Here is a 20,995-nt window from a genome sequence, read left to right on the forward strand (position 1 = left end):
TGCCTATTGCATGGCGATGCAGGCAGCAAAGAAGGTTTATTTTGCTGCCTCCATTGCATCCTCAAGTAGCCGCCCAGCAGAGTGCTTTCAGATGGTCTCCCCAGCAAATGGGGTCCTGGTCCCCTCAAGGGCTCGCTTTGACCTTTTTGCATCGCACTTTGAGGACAAAATCGCTTGTCTTCACAGTGAATTTGATGCTATTGTTAGTGCAGTTCCAGTCCAAGTGACTGACGCCACCACCTGCCTGATTTTGTGGGATCAGTTTCAGTTGCTGTGGCCTGATGACATGAACAAGGTATTTGCAGCAATGCGACCAACCATGTGCTAATAAAAGCTAGCTGAGGGGGTATGACTGGTGGGTCCAGGGTGTGGTGAATGTTTCTCTATGGGAAGGGGCGGTCCCTGCTGTCCTTAAGGAGCCTGTAGTGCAATCACTCCTGAAGAAGCCCACTCTGGACCCATTGGTATTAGAAAACTAGTCACTGATGTCATCATTGGGCATACTCCTGGGGGTTCCACATGGATCTATGGCCCAAATGGAGTCCACCTAGAGAAGAGCCTTCAGTGTGGTGGCCCCCTTTTTTTGGAATCCCCTGCCCCTGGAGGTCAGGCAGGCACCAACACTATGCTGCTTCCAGCGCATCCTGAAAACAGCTCTCTTCCAAGAAGCATTCCTTAACTGACCAGCCATAGTTTTTATCGGAAGTCTGTTTTTAAAAGAACAATTTTAGTATGGTGTTTTAATTCTTTTTATCTTTTTTACCTTTTATATTCACCGGTCTGGAATTTTAGATGTGAAGCGGTATACAAATGTTGTAAATAAATAAAAATTAAGAAAATTAAGAAATAATTATAATAGTATATGTCATCTTGATACATGTTCACATATCCAGTCACATTTGTCTTCATGCTAATGTCAGAAAGCCAATTCAGAAAGACAGAAGTAATGCTGAACACCTTTGCTTCTGTTCACGGAGCTACCTTAGACAAATTACCAAAAGGGGAAGTGCATTTCACATCTTGAGAAAAATTTTGTGAAACGTCCCCCTCCTATTTTGGCTCAGCCTTATATATAACACAAATTAACACAAAAAGGCTTTATAGGAGGCTTAACCTCTCCCCCACCACCAGTTCATCTGCCATTTCACATGGCCTACAAAGTGGTACAACATATTGCGTCTGAATATATCTGTAACATAAGGTACCCAGCAAATAAAAGTTAAATGAAGACATTTTCTCTTAGCCTAAAGAAAATGTCATGTCTATAATCATTAGGATATAATTCTAATGCAGTTGTACTGGCATGTTCCTTCAGAGCCAACTAAAATTGTTCTTTGAAGCCAGACTTATTTGACATGCTTTGTTCCTAAAATAAGTGCTAGAAAGGATTCTAAAATATGCTAGAAGAGACATCAAAATAATCAACAGTTTATGTAGCCAGTAAAAGGGTGATGACATGAAATATGCAACAGCATATAAAATTGTCTCATTCTTCTAAGCTTAGTGGTGCATTTTCACAGTAGAAAGCTATTGCAATCGCAGCTTTATGATCACTGCCAATTTGAAAAAAATTCACAAAGTGAATATGTACATGCTAGAAATGGCACAACCCTTCTTGTCGTCTTAGCTCTCATTCTGGTTAAAATTACATAACTTGTTCCACAATCTCTGCAGTGAAGGAATGTACATTTAATACACCAAAATGCAATAACTAGTCATATATGATCAGCTCTTTGTTTATAGCATAAAAGTAATCAACAGAAAACGTGTATTTATGCCTTCAGAACTAATTTACTCCACCCAAGCTTTTATCTCTAGTTACAGCCATTTCTGATAATGGAAAGAAATGCAAACAAAGCAACATTTGTTGTAAATCTGTGTAGTTTGTTTAGATATGTTGTTAATTAAGCATGATTTAGAGCAAGGATAGAGAAAAGGGCAACCAAAATGACCAGGTGTGGCTGTAGCAAATCCCCCAGCAGGAAAGGTTACAATGTGTGGGACTTTTTAGTTTAGAAAAAAGTTTAGTAAGACAGAGGGTGCAGGTCATAGAAGTTCATAAAATGATGCAAAGGGTAGGGAAAGTGGATAGAGAGGTGTTTCTCTTCCTCCCTCATAATAATCCAGTGTCCTCCAATGAAGCTGAATACTAGAAGATTCAGGACAGACATAAGGTAAACTATGGAATTCACTGCCACGAGACACGGAGCACCAACTTAGCTTTAAAAGGTGAATACGGCTATCCTACCTGCAGGATTCAGAGACAGTATATCTCTGAATATCCATTACTGGGAGACAGCAGCAGGGGAGGGCTACTGTCTTTACGTTGTGGTTGTGGGCTTCCCATGAGCATCTGGCTGGCCACTGTAGGAAACAGGATCCTGGACGGGATAGGCCTTTGGTCTGATACAGCAGGACTCTTCTAATCATCTTAACTTGTCCCATGGGTTAACTCAAGACCCATTCATCTGTACATCTGGTCCCCTTGGAAGTTCCCAGTCCTATTTTTATGGACATATCAGCCACACATATAGTATCTATGGGAGAAGGGCAAGGCTTGTCCCAGAATGGCTTCCCTATTGACAAGGTTAAAACTCAGTGGGTCAGTTTAAAATTAGTAGCACAATAACTCACAGGAAAAAAATGTCACAACTGATCTTGAAGAATGAAACGGAGCAGAATATTAGTTCAATATTTGTACAATGCATTCAAAAGGAACCAGTAGAATTCAAATTTTAAAACTCAAATGTTTACATGTATCTTAGACCTTGGAAATTACCAAGTATTTCAGATATTCAATATTTAAATATATGCTAGCCATGACAACTGATTTCATAGATCTTATGAAAAAAATAATGGGAGAAAAACAGCAAAGCTAAAAGGTTACAGTATTTGCATTATCCATTTATAGCTCACCTCAGAATAAGCATTACCTGACAATATGCATCACAGTATCTTGCAGCTTTGCACTGAGAACACCTAAGAAGTTTCTTCTTCCTGTTGGGGGTGAAAGTGGGAGGGGGAATGAAAAAATAATAATACCATATTTAAGAGAATTAACTTTCAGATACATGCATGCATACTTTAAAATAGTTGCAAACACTAATGCTAGAGTAACAGGCCAAAATGCAGACCATGTTCTAGAGCCAAGTTTCAAAATTATCTTTTGAAGTGGCGTATGAGGCTGCATTGTGGAGGCAAGGAGAATAGACTCACAGTGATGTTCAGTCTATGTGATATGTAGGGTTGCCACATTGTTTGCTAGACTGTGGCTGTAGGCTGTAATTCTAGGAAACAGCATTGTTTGAATTAACTGCCTATGAAGTCGGCCATTTGAGAGGCTGGCTCTTCAGCTGTGATAAAAACTGCAGATAAAAAGTTACGTCCATGAGTTTGCGCACACCACCTTTGCACTGCGGCCAGTTGCATCTCCCAAAAGGTCAAGGAAAAGGAAATGAAAATGCATTAAAATATTAATATTAAAATAAAGTGGATTAAAATGAAAGGGAATTAAAGTGTAGGTGGTGAAAGAATATGTCCTTAAATATTTATATTGTTTTATGTTTCCATATTTGATAGCCATAACATAGCCATAAACTTAATTGTATTAACTCTGTATGATTATTAACAAAATATATTTTCTAGGAGAACAAAAAGAATGTCAGTATAATCTTATATGTCTCTACTCAGAAATAAGTATTGAGCCCAATGAGACTTACTCCCAGGTAAGTCTGTATAGGGTTGCAGTCACCTCTGAATCTGAAAATGTGCTTGTATTGAACAATTTACTCATTTTGTACTGTGTATGCAAAGAATACAGGCTCTTCAAGCAATCGCTATTTCACACAAAATTAAATACTGTTACCTGAGTAGAAAATATTTTACCTTTTCTCTGGTATGATAGTAATTACAAAAAATAACCTTTTGGGGTTTTTGTTCTGCCCTCATAAGTCAAGGAATCAAATACTGTTTAACATAAAAGAATCCCCAAACTATTTTGCAGAAAACATCACATTGGGATGTTGTCTTTGGAGTTCAAAACACAATCGTCCATCGCAAGCTGAAATTCAGTATCTCTGATTCCGCATATTATCTGCCTTAAGCAAGATTCTTGCTGTGCGTCTGTAAACACTTTGCGTTTTCACATATATTTTTGCCATGAATTTCCCTTGTCAATATAATATGGTCTTAAAGTTTTGTCTAAAATAGTGCTAGTGCCTCAAAGGCAGTTTGACAAATTAATACTGGGGGTGGCGTGGGGGGGTGGGGGTGGGAAAAGAGGTAACTTAGATGAGATATTTAAACTAGAGGGATATTTGCACACCTTAGCCAGGATTCATAGGAGTGGATTCTTGTAGGATTTTGTTTTCCTACTATTTTCTTATTAAGGAAAAATCTGTAATTTAGGCCTACAATTAGCAAACTGAACAAAGATTTGGAAGAAATAGGAACTCGGTTATTTAAAAATTTATAGTGGGTCAAGGTTAAGAATGAAATTTGAAATGACTAAATGACTATCAGTCAAAAAAAATATTTTCAATGTGTGATTTTAAACAGATGTATCAATTTAGTATGGCTGCAATGTCTCAGTTGATTAATCAGTTAGATTTAAAACCTGCTCCCAATTAATATAGTAGCAGGGTTTTCTGCAGAGTTAATCAATTAATTAATTCGTTACGTGATTAAAACATGTGCAATAGCCACACAAGTTAGCAATCAAGTGTTCTACATAACGTCATTTAAGTATATGGCCTGGTTTTCACATAACAACTCAAGGGTTTTTTAAATCTTGGATTGTTGTGAACAGCCCAGCACGCTAGTCACAATGGCTCAATTGCTCCTGCTGCCAAGGGGAATGGCTAGGCAGTGACATTTGAACCCAGGATTCTAGCTTCTCTTTACCCTGACAACCCAGAGCTGGAACCTGGGTTCGGACATCACACTAAATAACAAAGCTTCCTTGGGTTGTTTAGATGTTCCTGCTGCAGGAGGAGCCAAGCCCACTCAAGCTGCAATGACTAGCATGCTGGCTTGTTCATGACAACCCAGGGTATTTTTTAAACCCTGGGTTGCTGTTGCGTGTGAACCTGCCCATCTTGCCTGGTGGGGAATGTTTGTAAATGTACATTTGACAGAATCAGTTTTTGGTTTTCAAGGAACAAATCCGTTCCCTCAAAACCACAGCAGTTGAGCTGGAAAACCTAGCAGAGGCTTTCAGATAAGTTGGAGAGAAGTCATGTCCCATGCCAACAGCTTCCTGGGTATTGCTTTTTTCATAATGTCTGTTACCAGAAAGCTCAGCCATTATGCCTTTTAATACACGAGTAGTTAGTATTTTGTACTTTGTCGGCAGCACTCTAGCAATGTCTAATATTTTTCTTATATTAGTTTTGTTTATTTATGGTATTTCTCTACTGCCTTTCCAGACCAATCAAGGCGGTTTAGAATAGGTCCAAAGCATAAAAACTATAATCTGATAAAAACATAATCAAACTGTCAAAGGAACATTAAAGACCAGAAGCTTTTAAAAAGCCAAATTTAAAAGATGAGTCTCTTATCAACAGTGATGCAGCAACATGAGAATACAGAACATCCTTTTTTTTTCTTTTTGCCAGACCAACAGCTGACTACACTATTTGAATGGTAGTACTCTGAAATGAACAAAGTGCGTCTTCCTGGCTGATGTGCAGACTTGGACTGCTTGATGGAAAGAAAATGGGCGCACGTGCTGGTCTATATTGTTCCTCAGGACAAAGCATGGGTGCTCCGGAGAGTCCTATAGGAGCGCCGCTGGCTGATTTCCTGCAGATACTGTTTAAGGCTAAACACTATTGGCTGCTGCAGAAATTAGTGGACAGCACTCCGTGGCTGACTGACAGGGTGTGCAGAAGCAACTGGGGGGCAAAATTTGGATGCGGGTAGCAGTGGGGAGCCCTGAGGGCAGCAGATGGGGGCATGATCCACTGCCCCTCCCGAACTGCCACCTGAGCCACGTAGCTTATCATGCACCCCTTCACTACACACAACACAGAACTTATGAAATTCAGTATCATGAAATATAGTGCAGGCTGGTAACTTGGGTGGCTTTAAAAGAGGATGAGACAAATTCCTCAAGCACAGATCAATCAATTACTGTCATGGTGGCTATATAGAACCTCCATATTCAAGTAAGTATTCCACTGAATACCCCCTGCTGGGAAACAAGAAGGAAGAGCTACTGCTTTGGAGCCCTGTTAGTGGGCTTCCCAGAAAACTCTGCCTAACTACTATGGGAAGCAAATTGTTGGACTGGATGGACCTTTGGTCTAATCCAACAGGGCTCTTCTTATGATACTATATTCTTGTGAGAGGGTGAGTACTTTGTTCGGCACCTCACGACAAATCTAAGTGTAAATGTCAGGAGCTTTCCTGAGAGCTATGCTTTCTTCTGTCACATGTGTAAAATTAGTAACACATTTAAAGTAAAATCAAGAATTATCGAGTTCTTTATTTTATTCCCTGCTTTCTACTGCATCCTGTTTTGGTGATAACAAGATGAAAGTCAGGAATATTTGTGCAGCAGGCTGGTTTAGACAGTGAATAATTGATGTTACTTTCAATGCAGAATAGGTGATCTTTCAAGGTCCTTTCTATAGTCCTCGTTCTTTCCACCTCTTCATTCTGCACACTGTCACATTGCTCCTTTAGATGTCCTGCTGCTTTGTGTTATCAGTCATCACAGAAGCATCAGCACATATTTATGTCCATTATGCTCCCTGTGATAGATGCCAGGTTGGCCTTGGAAACTACCTACATAAAAGCCATTTTTCTCCTCTGTTGCATGCCAAACCTCTCTTTTCACAGTTCATGCAAGCATACAGGAAAGAAAAAAGAACTGTAGGAGTTTGAAGTGCTATTCAGAACTTTACAATATCATGAGGTGTGTGAGGGTTCAGCAACAATGCATCAATATTGAAAAGAAGATGGATCCCAGCAGGAGTTAGAGTCTGAGGGCCCAATCCGAAGCCTACTGAATCAATGGCAAGTTTGCAGCAGCCTTCAATAGGTTTCAGCTCAGGCAGTCTGAACTGAAATTATTATCTGAGTGCAGTGTTTACTGAAAACACAAGCTTCTCCATTTCCATTCAGAAATGTATGCACCTATTCTGCATTGTACTGTATTCAACAGTATTGGGGTGCGGGGGGGAGGGTTACTAACCTGGATCATATCAAGGCCCAACTAGTATAGCTTTCTTTTTTCTAACACTGGCCAGCCAGATGCCTCTAGAACGGTGGTCTCCAAACCTTTTTGATCATGCACCCCTATCGGTGATTTTTTTTTGCGCACGCACCCCGAATATATGTATATTTATTTATAAATTATATACATGTACTACTGTACTAATATATTATGTACATTATAAAACACCCCCCCAAAAAATTAAACAGGATGAGATAAAGAAGAAATACAAAACTACTTTAAAAATACTGTTTATTTATTAACGGTACAAAAAACTTCTTTGCTCTCACTTAAAAATATTATTAATAAAAATTAAACAGGATGAGATAAAGAAATAAAAAAACTACTTTAAAAATACTGTTTATTTATTAACGGTACAAAAACCTTTTTTGCTCTCACTTAAAAAATATTATTAATAGTGTTTTTAGCGAGAGCAACATGATTGAATATGCTTCATTATTTTTGAAAATCTTGATTTAACACTCTGTGATACAGTGATTCGAAGGTCTGGTTCGAAGTTCAGTTCTTGTAAGCCATCTGTCCATTTTGTGAGGGTTGGTTTAGTTAAAACTAGATAATCTGTAAATCCACAAAGGCACCACTGTCAACTTGCAAGGAGGGGAAAGGTGTGTTTAGCCAGGCTCCTGTCTGCACTGGAGCTGGGAGTCCCGGTCGCCAGCCCCGCAACCTGCATAGAGTCCCCACTCCTTGGCCAGCTGGTGGCTTGGCCTGGGGTGGTAACCCTTCCCGCTCTCCTTTGGAAGAATGGAAGCCGAGAGGAAAGTGCCTGCTTCCTTCTTGGCTTCAAAAGGAGAGTGGGAAGGGTTAATCTCCTTCCTGCTTTCCTTCAGCAGGAAGGCACCACGGCCTGGAGCAGTTGCTCTTCATGGCGGGACAGAAGCAGGATGGGACTGGAGCTGAGGGCTTCCCTCTCGGCTCCTGTCCCATCCTGCTGCTACCGCTGCTTGCCACCCACCTTGTAGGAGCAACGGGAGACTGTTCAATGATCAGGCAGCTTGCGCACCCCATGGATTGTGTGGCGCACCCCTTGGGTTACAAATCCACACTGACAAATCTCACTTACAAATCCACACTGCAGCATTTGTTATAATTTTTCTCCCAAAAACATCTAAATTAAGAGCTTTTCCCTTGCATTTCCATGATATGACTAAGGAAGGTCAAGATATTAAAGCAAGTACATACAAAAAATCAAGGCACCGCCCTGACGAACCTAAACTCTTAGGTTAATACAGAGCTCTTCACTTTACAATCCCTTCTGCCACCGTTTCCATTTGAAACTATTGTATTAAAATCTAGATTGAAGTCATAAGACATGGTTGTCAAAGTTGGTGAATCTGTACATGAACCAGCATGTAATTATCCTCCTGTTCTTTGTATTACAAAGGTTAGATTCATAGGAGTTATTCAGTACAAAAGTGTAGCAACCCCTTTTTCTTGTTACAATTTTTTCTCTCCTCTTAGTCAGGATTGATGTTCAAATCATTAAGATCTCCTTATCTGTCTCTCAGCATTTAACCTTGGGATGATACATGCAGCTTTCAAAAGCACTGAGATTATAAAATCTGAGGATAAGGGACTCCTGGAAGGAAAGCAAAGCCTTGGGCAAGTTCAGTGCATATGGAAGTCAAGAGTCTAGAATTACTGGAAGACAAAAGTATCATTTTCCCTAATTTACTTTTTAGATTCACCTTCACTTTTGAAAAAGTATGGTTTCACAGTGCCTTTGAGTGTCCTACATTAATCCTATTGCTTTCCTGTTTTATATCTTTATTTACAGATTTGTATGCTACCTTTTAGGACAGAGTCCTCATAAGGCAGCCCACATGTTCACAAAAGTTACTCATTCTACCCAATTTACCTTATTTCTATCTCTAGATAATTGAGCAGTATGGTATCACTGACACATGTTAAAACATACACATGCAAAATGTATGCCACTCTCTACTAAATGTTATTACTATTGCTCATAAGCACATATTTTAAAATTCTCCATCAGCTTATTTTTAAATAAATCTAAAATAAATACCTACTGTTATATCACATAGTAACATTCAGTGCATCATTTTCTTAAACAGTGTGTTGGGCCATATAATTCAGGGTGCTAGTGATAACCTAAAAAGCCCTAAGCCAGGTGTCAATATAACCAAGACCTCTACCATCAGCTAGGAACACTTTCTTAAGTAAACCATCTATGTACCAAATCAGGACTACAAGGCCATAAAGAGGTGTTTTTGGTGACTGCCCTTCAACTTTCTATTTCTCTGGAGACTCATCAAAGCATGACACTGTCTCTTTTTTGCAATAAGTGCAAGACTTTAAAAAAAACTGAACGAGACTTTTGGTGGTCAGGGATAGGGAAATAGGATAGGGTAATTCACATATAATTACTGGTCCAGGGCTTTTGGGATGAGATGGGTGATAAAACCAAATACATTTATCAGCTGATAAATGGCAGGAATGGGGAACATGTGGCCCTCCAGATGTTGTTAGACGGAAATTCCCATCACCCCCCACCATTGGCTATGCTAGCTAGGGCTGATGGGAGTTGCAGTCCAACATCTGGAGGGCAACATGTCCACCACCCCTGCAGCATGGCCTATTCATGCAGGGAATAGGCTGGTGTGGTTAGTTTCCCTACAGTTCTTCTCTTTAGCCAGAGCAACGCGGTGGCACACAGGCTAAATCCCTATCTATAAGCCAGAGGTGGACAACGCAGATTTAAGCTACCCTGCCAGGAGGCTGGGAAAGACACAGGACCAGGCACCCTGCACTTTTGGACTGGTGAAAGGCTGGTCAGAGAAGAGAACTGGGGGAGAGATTTATTCCATCATGTTCCAGCTCATTGCAACGGCTCCCCCCCACCTCCCGGTAACTTTGCCTTGTGTCAGCCTGACGCTGATTGTGGAGTGAAGCCACCTGTTGAAGATCTCCAGCTAATCAGAGCACAGCGCTATCTCTTAGCCCTTTGCGGCCTTTGGCATTGCAGAGATTTAAGCCGCCCTGCCATGAGGTGGTGGGCTGCCCCGGCAGGGGCGTCCCCAAAGGGGGCGACACCCCTCTGGTTTGCCCCTTCGGGATGCCACGAGAACGACAGTGCCTCTTACTTTCTCTTTCTTCCTTGGATTATCTACTCTCTGCTTGTCTATTGACTACCTGTTCTGTGTGAGTGGGATGTCCCTGAGTGACAGCAGGGATTCTCTGACAATGGTTGTATCTATATCTTATTGTTTGCCTATCCTGGGTGAGAGACAGGGGATCAGGGCTTTATGTACCAGAGTTGCTTCTTCTGCCCAGGGTGGGAGCCTGCTGTACTTAGAAGCGGGGCCTCCCCTGGGTGAGAGCCAGGGCGGAGAACTGCTTGCCACACTCCAGGTGAGAGATGGAATGAGCATGAACTAATGGAAGTAGGTTGAATGGCTAGGAAATAAACACTTTACTTGTTCTTTATATTGCTTGGTTGGTTGGCAAGTTTGATGTCTTAGTTGTGACCAGTGACTGGTTATAACCACAAGCTACATATTGTGTTTGTGTTTGTTTGGCTGGCATTGATTGTTGGATGAGTGGAGTGTATGTGGGTATGGGTATGGTTGAGGGTACGTTTGACTGGTGGGTGGACTCTGAGAGTGTGTGGGTAGTTCTGGTGTGGTAAGGATGTGCCTAGGAAGCTCTGACACAGGGACCCATGGAGGGAGCACCACTATCCCAATGACTTGGGGCAGAAGGAGATATGGCAGGAGGAGGGGTTGCAACATCAAAGTAGAATAGGCTACAGATGTTTACATACTGTTCCCCTTCTACTCCCTTCCTCTAGCTCTCATATTCCTGGTAGCTCATCCACTGAGCCCTCCTGTCTTGCAGTACTGCTATTTAATGCCAGGTTGGTCTGCTATTAGCAGTAAATAGTACTGCTATTTAATGCCAGGTTGATTCATGATTTAATTGTGGATGAAAAGGCTGACCTGGCGTGTATGACTGAGACTTGGGTGAGTGAGCTGGGTGGGATTGACCTGACTCAGCTCTTCCCACCTGGGTACTCAGTGCAGCGCCAACACAGGTTGGAGGGCCAGGGGAGGGGCGAGTCTTGAGGGGTTGCACCTGCTGTTGGCCATAGAGACAGACTGGGGATGCTGCTGTTGTACCGCCCACCCTGCTGCCCAGAATCCTTCCTGACTGAGCTGGCAGAGGCAGTCGAGTGTGGTGTTGGAGGAACCCAAAACAGTGGTTCTGGGTGACCTCAATTTCCATGCTGAGGCTGTCTCTGGAGTTCCAACTAGGGACTTCATGGCCTCCATGACAACCATGGGGCTGTCTCAGTTTGTCATCAGCCCAACACAAGAAGCAGGACATACCCTTGATTTGGTTTTTGCTCCAAGTTGTGAGTTGGGTGGTCTGAAGATTGCGGGGGGGGGTCCCCCCCAAGTAATCCCATTGTCATAGTCAGATGATTTCCTAGTGAGATTTGAACTCACAGTGTTAGTTCCCCCCTGCATGGTGGGGGACCCATTCGGGTGGTCCACCTCAGACCGATGGAATCCAATGGATTTCTGAATGCTCTTGAGGATTTTCCAGTGGAGAGAGCTAGTGATCTAGTCTCCTAGACTCGTTGTGGAACACTGAGATGGGGAGGGCAATTGACTTGATTGCACCTGAGTGCCCTCTTCAGAGCTATAGAGCCCACTCCTCTCCTTGGTATACTGAAGAGCTGTGGTCAATGAAACAGGCTGGATGTCAGCTAGAGCGCAAATGGCGTAAGACTCGAAGCGAAGATGATCGAGCATGCTCTAGAGCACATAATTGTGCCTATTGTGTGGCACTGCAGGCAGCAAAGAAAGCTTATTTTGCTGTCTCCATTGCATCGAGTAGCCATCCACTAGAACTCTTCTGGATGGTCTGGGGGTTGTTAACACTGTCCCCAGCAAATGGGGCCCTGGCCCCATCAAGGACCCACTGTGACCTTTTTGCATCGGACTTTAAGGAAAAAATCACTTGCCTCCTCAGTGAACTTGACGCTGTTATCACAGTTCCAGTTGAGGTGTCTGATGCCACCATCTGCCCAATTTTGTGGGATCAGTTCCAGTTGCTGTGGCCTGATGATGTGAACAAGGCGCTTGCAGCAATGCGACCAACCACATGCCCTTTGATCCCTGCCCCTCTTGGCTAATAAAAGCTACTGGAGGAGGTATGACTGGGTGGGTTCAGGGAGTGATAAATGCTTTCCTATGGGAAGGGGTGGTCCCTGCTGTCCTTAAGGCAGCAGGAGTATGGCCACACCTGAAGAAGCCCACTCTGGACCCAATGGTATTAGACAACTACTGCCCAGTCACAAATACCCCTTTCTTAGGGAAAGTACTTGAAAGGGTTGTGGCAGTGCAACTGTAGGTACTCTTGGAGGATACTGATTATCTAGACCCATTCCAGCCTGGCTTTCGATCTGGTTATGGGCCTGAATCAGCCTTGGTCACCCTGATGGATGACCTTTATTGAGAGACAGACAGGGGGAGTGCAGCCCTGTTAATTCTGCTCAACCTCTCATTGGCTTTTGATACCATCGACCATGGTATCCTCCTGGGATGGTTAAGAGAGGCACTATGTTATAGTAGTTCCAGTCCTAGCTATGGGGACGATTTCAGAGAGTAGCATTGGGTGATTATTCCTCGGCAACTCAGAAATTGAGCTATGGGGTGCCACAGGGTACCATCTTGTACCCAATGTTGTTTAACATCTATATGAAGCTGCTGGGAGTGGTCATTAGGGGATTTGGAGCCAAGTGCCATCAGTATGCTGATGACACACAGTTCTATCTCCCTGTGACATCTGAATCAGGAGAGGCTGTGGAAGGACTGGACCAGTGCCTGAATTCAGTAATGGGCTGGATGAAGGCCAATAAACTGAAACTGAATCCTGGCAAGACAGAAGCCCTGTGGGTGAGTGGTTCCTGAGACTAGAAGATAGACTCATTGCCTGTTCTGGATGGGGTTTCACACCCTCTGAAAGATCAGGTCTGTAGTTTGGGGGTACTCCTAGATCCATCACTGTCGCTGGAAGCCCAAGTGGCTGTTGCAGCTTGGAATGCCGTTTACCAGCTTCGGCTGATTCGCCAACTACAGCCTCTCCTGGACAGGGATAGCCTGGCCACAGTGGTACAGGCATTAGTAACCTCAAGACTGGATTACTGCAATGCACTCTATGTGGGGCTGCCCTTGAGGCTGGTCTGGAAGCTGAACTTAGTGCAGAATGTCGGGAGCTGAGCCTGTCAGCATGTAACTCCTTTGCTGAAGGAACTGCGCTGGCTGCCTATTCACTACCAGGCCAGGTTTCAGATATTAGTACTAGTGTACAAAGCCCTAAACTACTTGGGACCAGGATACCTGATACGCCTTCTTCTTTACCAACCTGCTTGGTCACTGAGGTCATCGGAGGGCTTGTTCCTGGTGGTTCCACATGGACCTATGGCCTGGTTGGATTCCACCAGGAAAAGAGCCTTCAGCATGGTGTCCCCCTTCATGTGGAATTCCCTGCCTTTGGAGGTCTAGCAGAAGCCAACGTTGTGTTGTTTTCGGTGCCTCCTGAAGACATTGCTATTTTGAGAGCCCTTCTCTAAGTGACCAGCTGTGGTTTATTAAGTTCAGAATCTGTTCTTTTAAAATGTTTTAACTGTTTTAGTTATGGGGTTTTATTCTTTTATCTTGTTGTTCACCACTCTGAAATCTTTAATGTGCAGCGGTATATAAATATTATAATTTTTTTAAAAAGCTTGTGGCCCTCCAGATGGTTTGGCCTACAACTCCCGTCATCCCTCACCATTGGCTATGCTGGTTAATCCACCCCTGCTATAATTCCTCAAATCACCAGTTCAAGCCCCACTCTAGGATCATCTCACTCCTACCATCTTGGAATCATTGTCCATCTCTGCCCTGTTTGCCTTGTACAGGATGTGGAGGCTGCAACGTATCCCTCTGTTATAGCTGTGGTAGGATAGGGCACTACACCATTTTTGGAATATGATATTATAAACAAAGCCAAGCTACAACAGAACAAACCAGGGAGAAAATCAGGCACAGCTGCAAGAATAATCTTAAAATAAAAATCTACACCAAATATAGCAGGATATTACAAGCAACTAACTACTCTTGTATGAGGTGTAAACTTCACACCACTCCTCAACTAGAACATCTTGGAGCAGAAAGTTACAACAGTTTAATTTCCTATACTTTCAATACAGATTCCTTTTTATGTGCAGCAATGCTACAATTTGGCATGCATTTGGGGGATTCATTGGGAGGTTTTAGATACATGCCACAAAAACTGTGTTGATTTCTATACATGAAATTTAGAATGAGTCAGCATAAAAAATGGAATTGTTATGCTGACACCTCTTTCTACATTTCATCTAGGGAAATCAGTATCTAAAACATCCCAATGAATTCCATAAATACATGTATGTTTACACTAATGAATAGGATTGTTCCAAGACGGAGGGCTCTTAGCGCTACCAATAAAAAGGCATTGCGCAGCTATTCCATCTTTTGTTTCTTAAAGGATTTTCTGTGGTAAGACAGAGAAAGTGGTGAGAAAATATGGGAGGGTTATGCATTGAAAATGTCATCTGGACACACACACACCCCAAAATTCTGTGGATAAGGCAGGGTGGTGGTGCAATAAAAGCCTCGTTTGGAAGCACCCAAGGAGTACGTTGATTATTGGTTAAGGAATAAAGTCAAATGACTGGTTTGAAAGCTGATATTTGTTTCTCAGCTTTAATTACTAGAGAATATTTTGGTATATAAATTATGTATTTTCAGACTCTTGAATGATTGATGCAGATAATATTTCTCATCACAGCTGATCTACTATGCCTGGCCATCATGGGTATTCATTAGGAATCTGGAGGCTTTTAAACACTGTTTTATTTATTCACAAAACATTCATATCAAAAAGCTATTTCAGTGTAGGCAAGATTTGGTGGAAACCTGGAATAAATTGTCTGGATATACAAATTCTAATGGGAATTAACTCAGTAACTGAGCAATCCTTCATTTTATTTTTATTATTTTCTTTAACGTTTCATCATATATGGTTTTCATACCATTAATTAAAACACCTGAGGTTAAATCATTCACCTTTTCTTTTAAACAGAAAACTTTACTGCAACAAACATCCAGATTTTAAACATTTTTAGCATTAAAAAGACACCGGTCAGGTACTGCTACTGAGCATCTCTATTTCATTTGAATGAGGCTTGTATGAGACCCCAATATAAGCCCCACCAAATTAAACTGAGATAGTCGTAGAACCAGTTTTTGGTGGATTATAGTTAGAGACCATAAACTTATCTCAGTCCTCCTGTGATCAGTAGCTCCTTGCAGAGAGACTACAAAAAGGCTATCAATGCATGAATGTAGTGAGAGGTGATCCACACAAACCCCTGCCAAACGGTGGAGGCTGGTGGCTCCAATGTCGGTGGAGCAGTGAATCTTTCCAACTTAGCTCCTTTAGAGTTCTGACTGAAATCTGGAGTGGATTCACCATCCCACTGAGATCGGAGCCACCAGCCTCCACTGCTGCTAACTCCTTCAAGTGCACCAAGAGCAAGTTGCAGAACCTTTATGCACAACACTGCTGTCCTTTAGGGGCTGAGAATAATGTGACAGAGAATCAGTCAGCCATTCACTGGCTAAGTATAGCGCACGGCTCATTAGCAGTAAAAACGGATCATCATAAAAATAGGAATTACGATTAACAGACAAATCTGTATGAGGACACAAAGGCAGCACTGGCAAAGGCTCCTTCAGCATCTTATGACCCTTTTTTACCCACTCAGAACCACGGAGCAGCTCTGCACAGGTCATGTCCAATTGTAAAGTCATGACTGAGAAGCTAGTCGGCAAGGTCATGCTAGCTTCATTTGGACACTTGTCCACACAGCAGCCTTCCCCAACCTAGCACTCTCCAGATATGTTGGACTACAACTTCCATCACCTCTAGCCAGCATGGATAATGTTCAGGGGTGATGGGAGTTGGAGTCTAAAACATCTAGAGGGAACCAAGTTGGGAAAGGCTGGTCTATGGCTTCATGGAACATAGATCAGGTGTGGGCAACTTGTGGCCTTCCAGATGTTTTGGACTAAACTCCCATTAACCCTAGCCAGCATAGCCAATGGTGAGGGATCATGGGAGTTGTAGGCCAAAACGTCTGGAGGGCCACAAGTTGCCCAATCCTGTCATAGACAGATTGATGGACATGGCCACTATTTGCAACTTGAAAGCTAAAGCCATCAATCAGTCAGGTCAAACCTCTCCCCTTCTAAATCTAAGACATTTCTAGCTACAGCTAGCACTATATATGATATGTACATGCATCACTTGATTCCCCCTTACACACACATCCCCAATACTTGATGACTGGTAGTTGAATGTGTGAACCAATCCCATGAAAAAGGATTACATTTATTGCAGTTAAGTGATGAATATGGATGTATGAAACAGAGTTTTGACTTCTCAAACCAAGTAGACCAGGTTTTCGTTTATGGCTGGGTGGAAACTAAAACTTCCATCAGTGAGGACAGCATCCTAACTCTCTTTTTAAAATGCAGCTGCACTCTCATTTAGATAAAACTGTAAAATGTAGAAGTGAAGGCTCACAATCACAAAAGTGAAGGGAAAATGTAATATAAATCTGTACAATATTCTATGGCATTAAATTCCATCTCTACAACATATACATAGATGTTTTAGTGAAGGGTTATTTTGTTGTATTGCCACTGAACTAAAATAAAACCTTACCGTATCAATTTCCCATTTTCATCTCTCTCTGTACTCTAGTGACATCCTATGGTAAAAATAATAAACCAATTATATTTTTGCTGAATGTTCTCTTTCAAAACTGAACATGCCAAAAAAAAAAATCAATCTACCTACCATAACAAAAGCTACACAAATGCAACCACAGTTAGAATCAGTTAAGGTTTTAACCACAGACCAGCCACACCTTTAGAATGAATAACTCTGGGAATTACTTGCCTTCACATGCCATTTTTACTTAGCCAAGTAAGTATTATCAACAGCCTTTGTTTTCTTCCAGTAAGTGCTCCCCCGCTAACATTTTTTTAAAAATAAAAATGGCTTAAAAATGTAAAATGCATTTACAATCTTACATTCCTTGTGTTGAAAGTCTTTTTTTCCACAGTCTTCCAATACATTTTAACCCTCACTTTCCTCTCTCTCATGTCTGCTTTTCCTCTTCAGCTCAAGACAATCACTTGTTCTATTTCTGCATTTGATATCTGGTGTCCAGGGTTTCCAAATTCCCTTACTGCACAGGGAGTGCAGATTGGCTCACTTATCGGAGCCATCTACATTGCTTTACTGATGTCAGGTTTCCCAATCCCCCCAGTGCACACGCTTAGCCAGTCTGACACTGGACACCCAAATCAGTGAGATTTCTTTATTGCAGGGAATCCCACGGCAAAAGCTTAACGGTTACACTCTTCAGAAATCATATCACTGATGGTCAGTAGCTATAGGCTCTATGTAATTCCAAAACAGTCCAAAGCTAAACACTACTACCGTGACTGAGATCCTCAACATGGTTTCTCCACTGCCATCTCCACGGTTCTGAACACAAGGGAAGGGACTCTGGATTCCTGGGTACTTAACCCAGACAATCCTTTCAAGGGGCTCCAACCCTGGACATGGAAAGGGAATGATTCCTAGAATGAACCCATCACGCAATCAGGGGATAACTTCTTGAAAGGCCTAACAACCCACAGCCATAGAGACTCCAACTTTGAATCTTTTGTTGATAACTCTAGGCTACATGGTCAAGGCCCATCAAGATCAAGGGAAGGGCTTATTCACACATGCAAGGAGTTCCAGGCCACCGCTTTTGCATTGGCAACTCCACGGTGCATGAGTTCTGGCCGAGGGAAGTCCAAAAGTCGTAGATCAAACCCAGCCTGCCATACACTGAGCTGACTACAAACACAGACACACAATCCACAGCAACGAGAGTTCAAGTCTATGAAAAGCCTCACAGTACTTTTCATGGCAAGTCCTTAACAATCCAAAGTTCCAGTCCGGGTGCAGAGTGCCTCCAAAAGCCCAGATAATGATGGATCCAAACAAAGAAGGCTTCGAGCAATGAAGACAATGAAGACAAGAAAGGCTCTTTGCCTTTGCATCGGCTTAAAGGGGAAGACGTGACTGAAGGACACCCCCTCCAGATCCCTTGACAGACAAGGGCCTTTAGCCTTTCAGTAAGGCCCCTGTCTAAACAGGGCGGCACTGCTCAGCTCTGCAGCAGTGATGCTTCAACCTGGGCAACCCTTCTGAAAACCCCACCCCACCTCTGTCAGGTTCTCATGGACAGCTTCCAGCCTCTCTGCCTGCCAAGGCCAGACCAGCCCTTGACTCCCCCTGGCTCTGCTCTGAGAACACTGACAGAGATAAGCTCACACAGGCTCTGACATTCCAGAAACTGAATAGGCCCAAGCCGTTCCAGGCTACTTCTAATTAAATCCTGGCTATAACCTACAAGGCCCACTGCAGTACTGAATCATTTCTCAAGGCACCTGATATGCCAAACAGTATCTCCTCCCTTTTTAGTTGTGCAATTCTTGATCCAACCCATTGTCTTCAACAGCTACAGGAAGCAAAAATTCAGCAGCTGAAGCTTCCAATTTTTCATGATGAATTTCTGCCTGTCAGTCATCCAGTTGCTAAGATAAATCTTTCCATCTTGAAAAGTTCTTTAAAGACTGATCAAGAAGGCTTCCCATGTAGATAGTAACAAACTAAGAATACATTGTTTTGGATAAATCAGATGGGATAATTAGGTACCAACTGAGCAGAATGGGATAACTAAGCTTCAACTGAGCAGAATATTCGTCTTCTTTCTTTCTGTACTGCTGTGTATAATCCTGTCTACTGACCACTTACTTAGTTACAACTTGTCTGTTGTTGATTTCTTCTAACCATTGTAAGTGTGTGATGTTATCAAGAATTCGTGTATTTTGCGGAAGACAAGAATAAAGATGATTAAATACATGCACAGACACACACTGATGAACAGCTTCCAATTACTGTTCTCTGATCAGAAAAAGACTTACATCTTTGCATCTAAAGATTACAACTAAATCCAAAAACAAAAAGAATCTTAAAATATAATTTGAAAATGCCTGCAATCCTAAATATACTTACTTGGGTATATAGATATGTTATTAAAATCAAAGTAACATACTTCAGAGTAAAACACTGAAATATATTCATGCGAAATATAAAGATATTTCTGTTTGGTACATTTCTAATATGCAAGAGCTTTCCCTTTCAGAATCTACTTTTCTCCCCACTGTCATATTTTTCCTCGTATCACCATTAATAATATACCACGTCTGCAAATTGTATCCCTGTGAAATAAGTAGATCTGTATTATTTCTGTTTTACAGAAAGGCCAAAATATGTTGTCTTCAACAAGGGCTACCCATGATTTCTATACATGATAGTTTCTTCAGTCAATCAGTGACCAAGAACAGATTCAAACTATGTTTATCAATTAATTTTTATTCTAATGAAGAATATGGAGTACCTTGAGAACAGAACAGAGAATAATCACTAATATTCCATTTTACAGGCAGAAAACTGAGGCTGGGAAACAGTGACTTCCCCCAAGCCACCTAGTGTGCCTGTGGCTGAGCTGAGATCTAAGCACATGTATTCTCTTTCCATTGAGTGAATGGAGTAACTTGGCTGGAGGAGACATGCGTGAATGTCAACCTCACCTGTTACAGGAGAGGTCACATTTATTCTTACTGGTTTGAATCCAGACTTTGCCTCCCACAAATGGAAGGGCTCCTTCTGTCCACAGAGGGCTTTTGATCCAGTGAAGGAACAGTGTGGACATCAGTCCTGGGGTTTGCAGGGGGTGCTCCCACTGCCAGAAAAGAAGTCTGGCTCCAACCCATCAAAATTAAAAAATGCAACAACAACAAAACCACCCTATGCCACAATTTAGAACTTCTGTTTTGGCACCAAATACCTCACTGTATCCAATAAACCATTATGTGAGAACTGCAAGCAATGACATTAGGAACGTTTCATTGAAAAGCAAGAATTATCATCTACTGCAAAGCCAATCGACAGCATTTCTTCCAGCATCTGAGCTTACATTTCAGTCTCTCTTGCACCAATGTCATCACATATATTCTAAGAAGAGGTGCACAGTCACTGTTATCTGTCACAAGATGAGAGATTGTCAATAACTATCCTGCTCAGTTGATCCAATCCCATCACATCAGTGAACACATTTCCATTTCAAAAATTGCTGCTGGTGCTAAAGTACTTCAAAAGAGGCAAGCAGTGAGGTATAAAACAGTATGAAAATGCCAACTTGACATGCTTTTTCCCCCTGTGTTTTGAATTGATTTACCAGATATATTTTGTTAAAATTGTATTTTACATTTAAAAATGCCTATGTTTAAATCACTGACCTAAATTGCCTTTTGTCTTGAGGACAGGAGATACAGGCCTTTAATCATCTTCCAGCAGCTTCTGCAGTAGGTCTTATTTGTTTTAGGTCAACCGCCATGGAATGATGGCTTTGTAGAGCACAGCACAATAAAGTGAAAAGATATTTTCTATTAGCAATGAGGGGGTTTTGCGCAATGGTCAAGGATGAAGAACCAACCAGAGGTTTTTGCTAACCTGTGTCAACATTAATGACACCGGTCGTTTACAAGATCCGGTAGCTGCAAGAAAATG

At 42.0% G+C, this 20,995-nt stretch overlaps 1 protein-coding gene across 11 annotated transcripts in view; it reads right to left on the reverse strand.

Moving 5' to 3' along the window:
• The window catches only part of SMYD3 (SET and MYND domain containing 3), a 551,565-nt gene that overhangs the window by 504,027 nt on the left and 26,543 nt on the right, over nucleotides 1–20,995 (reverse strand). For all 11 annotated transcript variants that reach the window (XM_084828282.1, XM_084828281.1, XM_084828283.1 and 8 more), the window contains exon 2: nucleotides 2,934–2,997. In XM_084828282.1, coding sequence (XP_084684408.1) covers nucleotides 2,934–2,997 — 64 coding nt within the window. The remainder of the gene's footprint in view (nucleotides 1–2,933; nucleotides 2,998–20,995) is intronic.

This window comes from Heloderma suspectum, chromosome 1 (assembly GCF_057233095.1).
Source record: "Heloderma suspectum isolate Gila_16-S chromosome 1, 16-S_ref, whole genome shotgun sequence".
NCBI lineage: Eukaryota > Metazoa > Chordata > Lepidosauria > Squamata > Helodermatidae > Heloderma > Heloderma suspectum.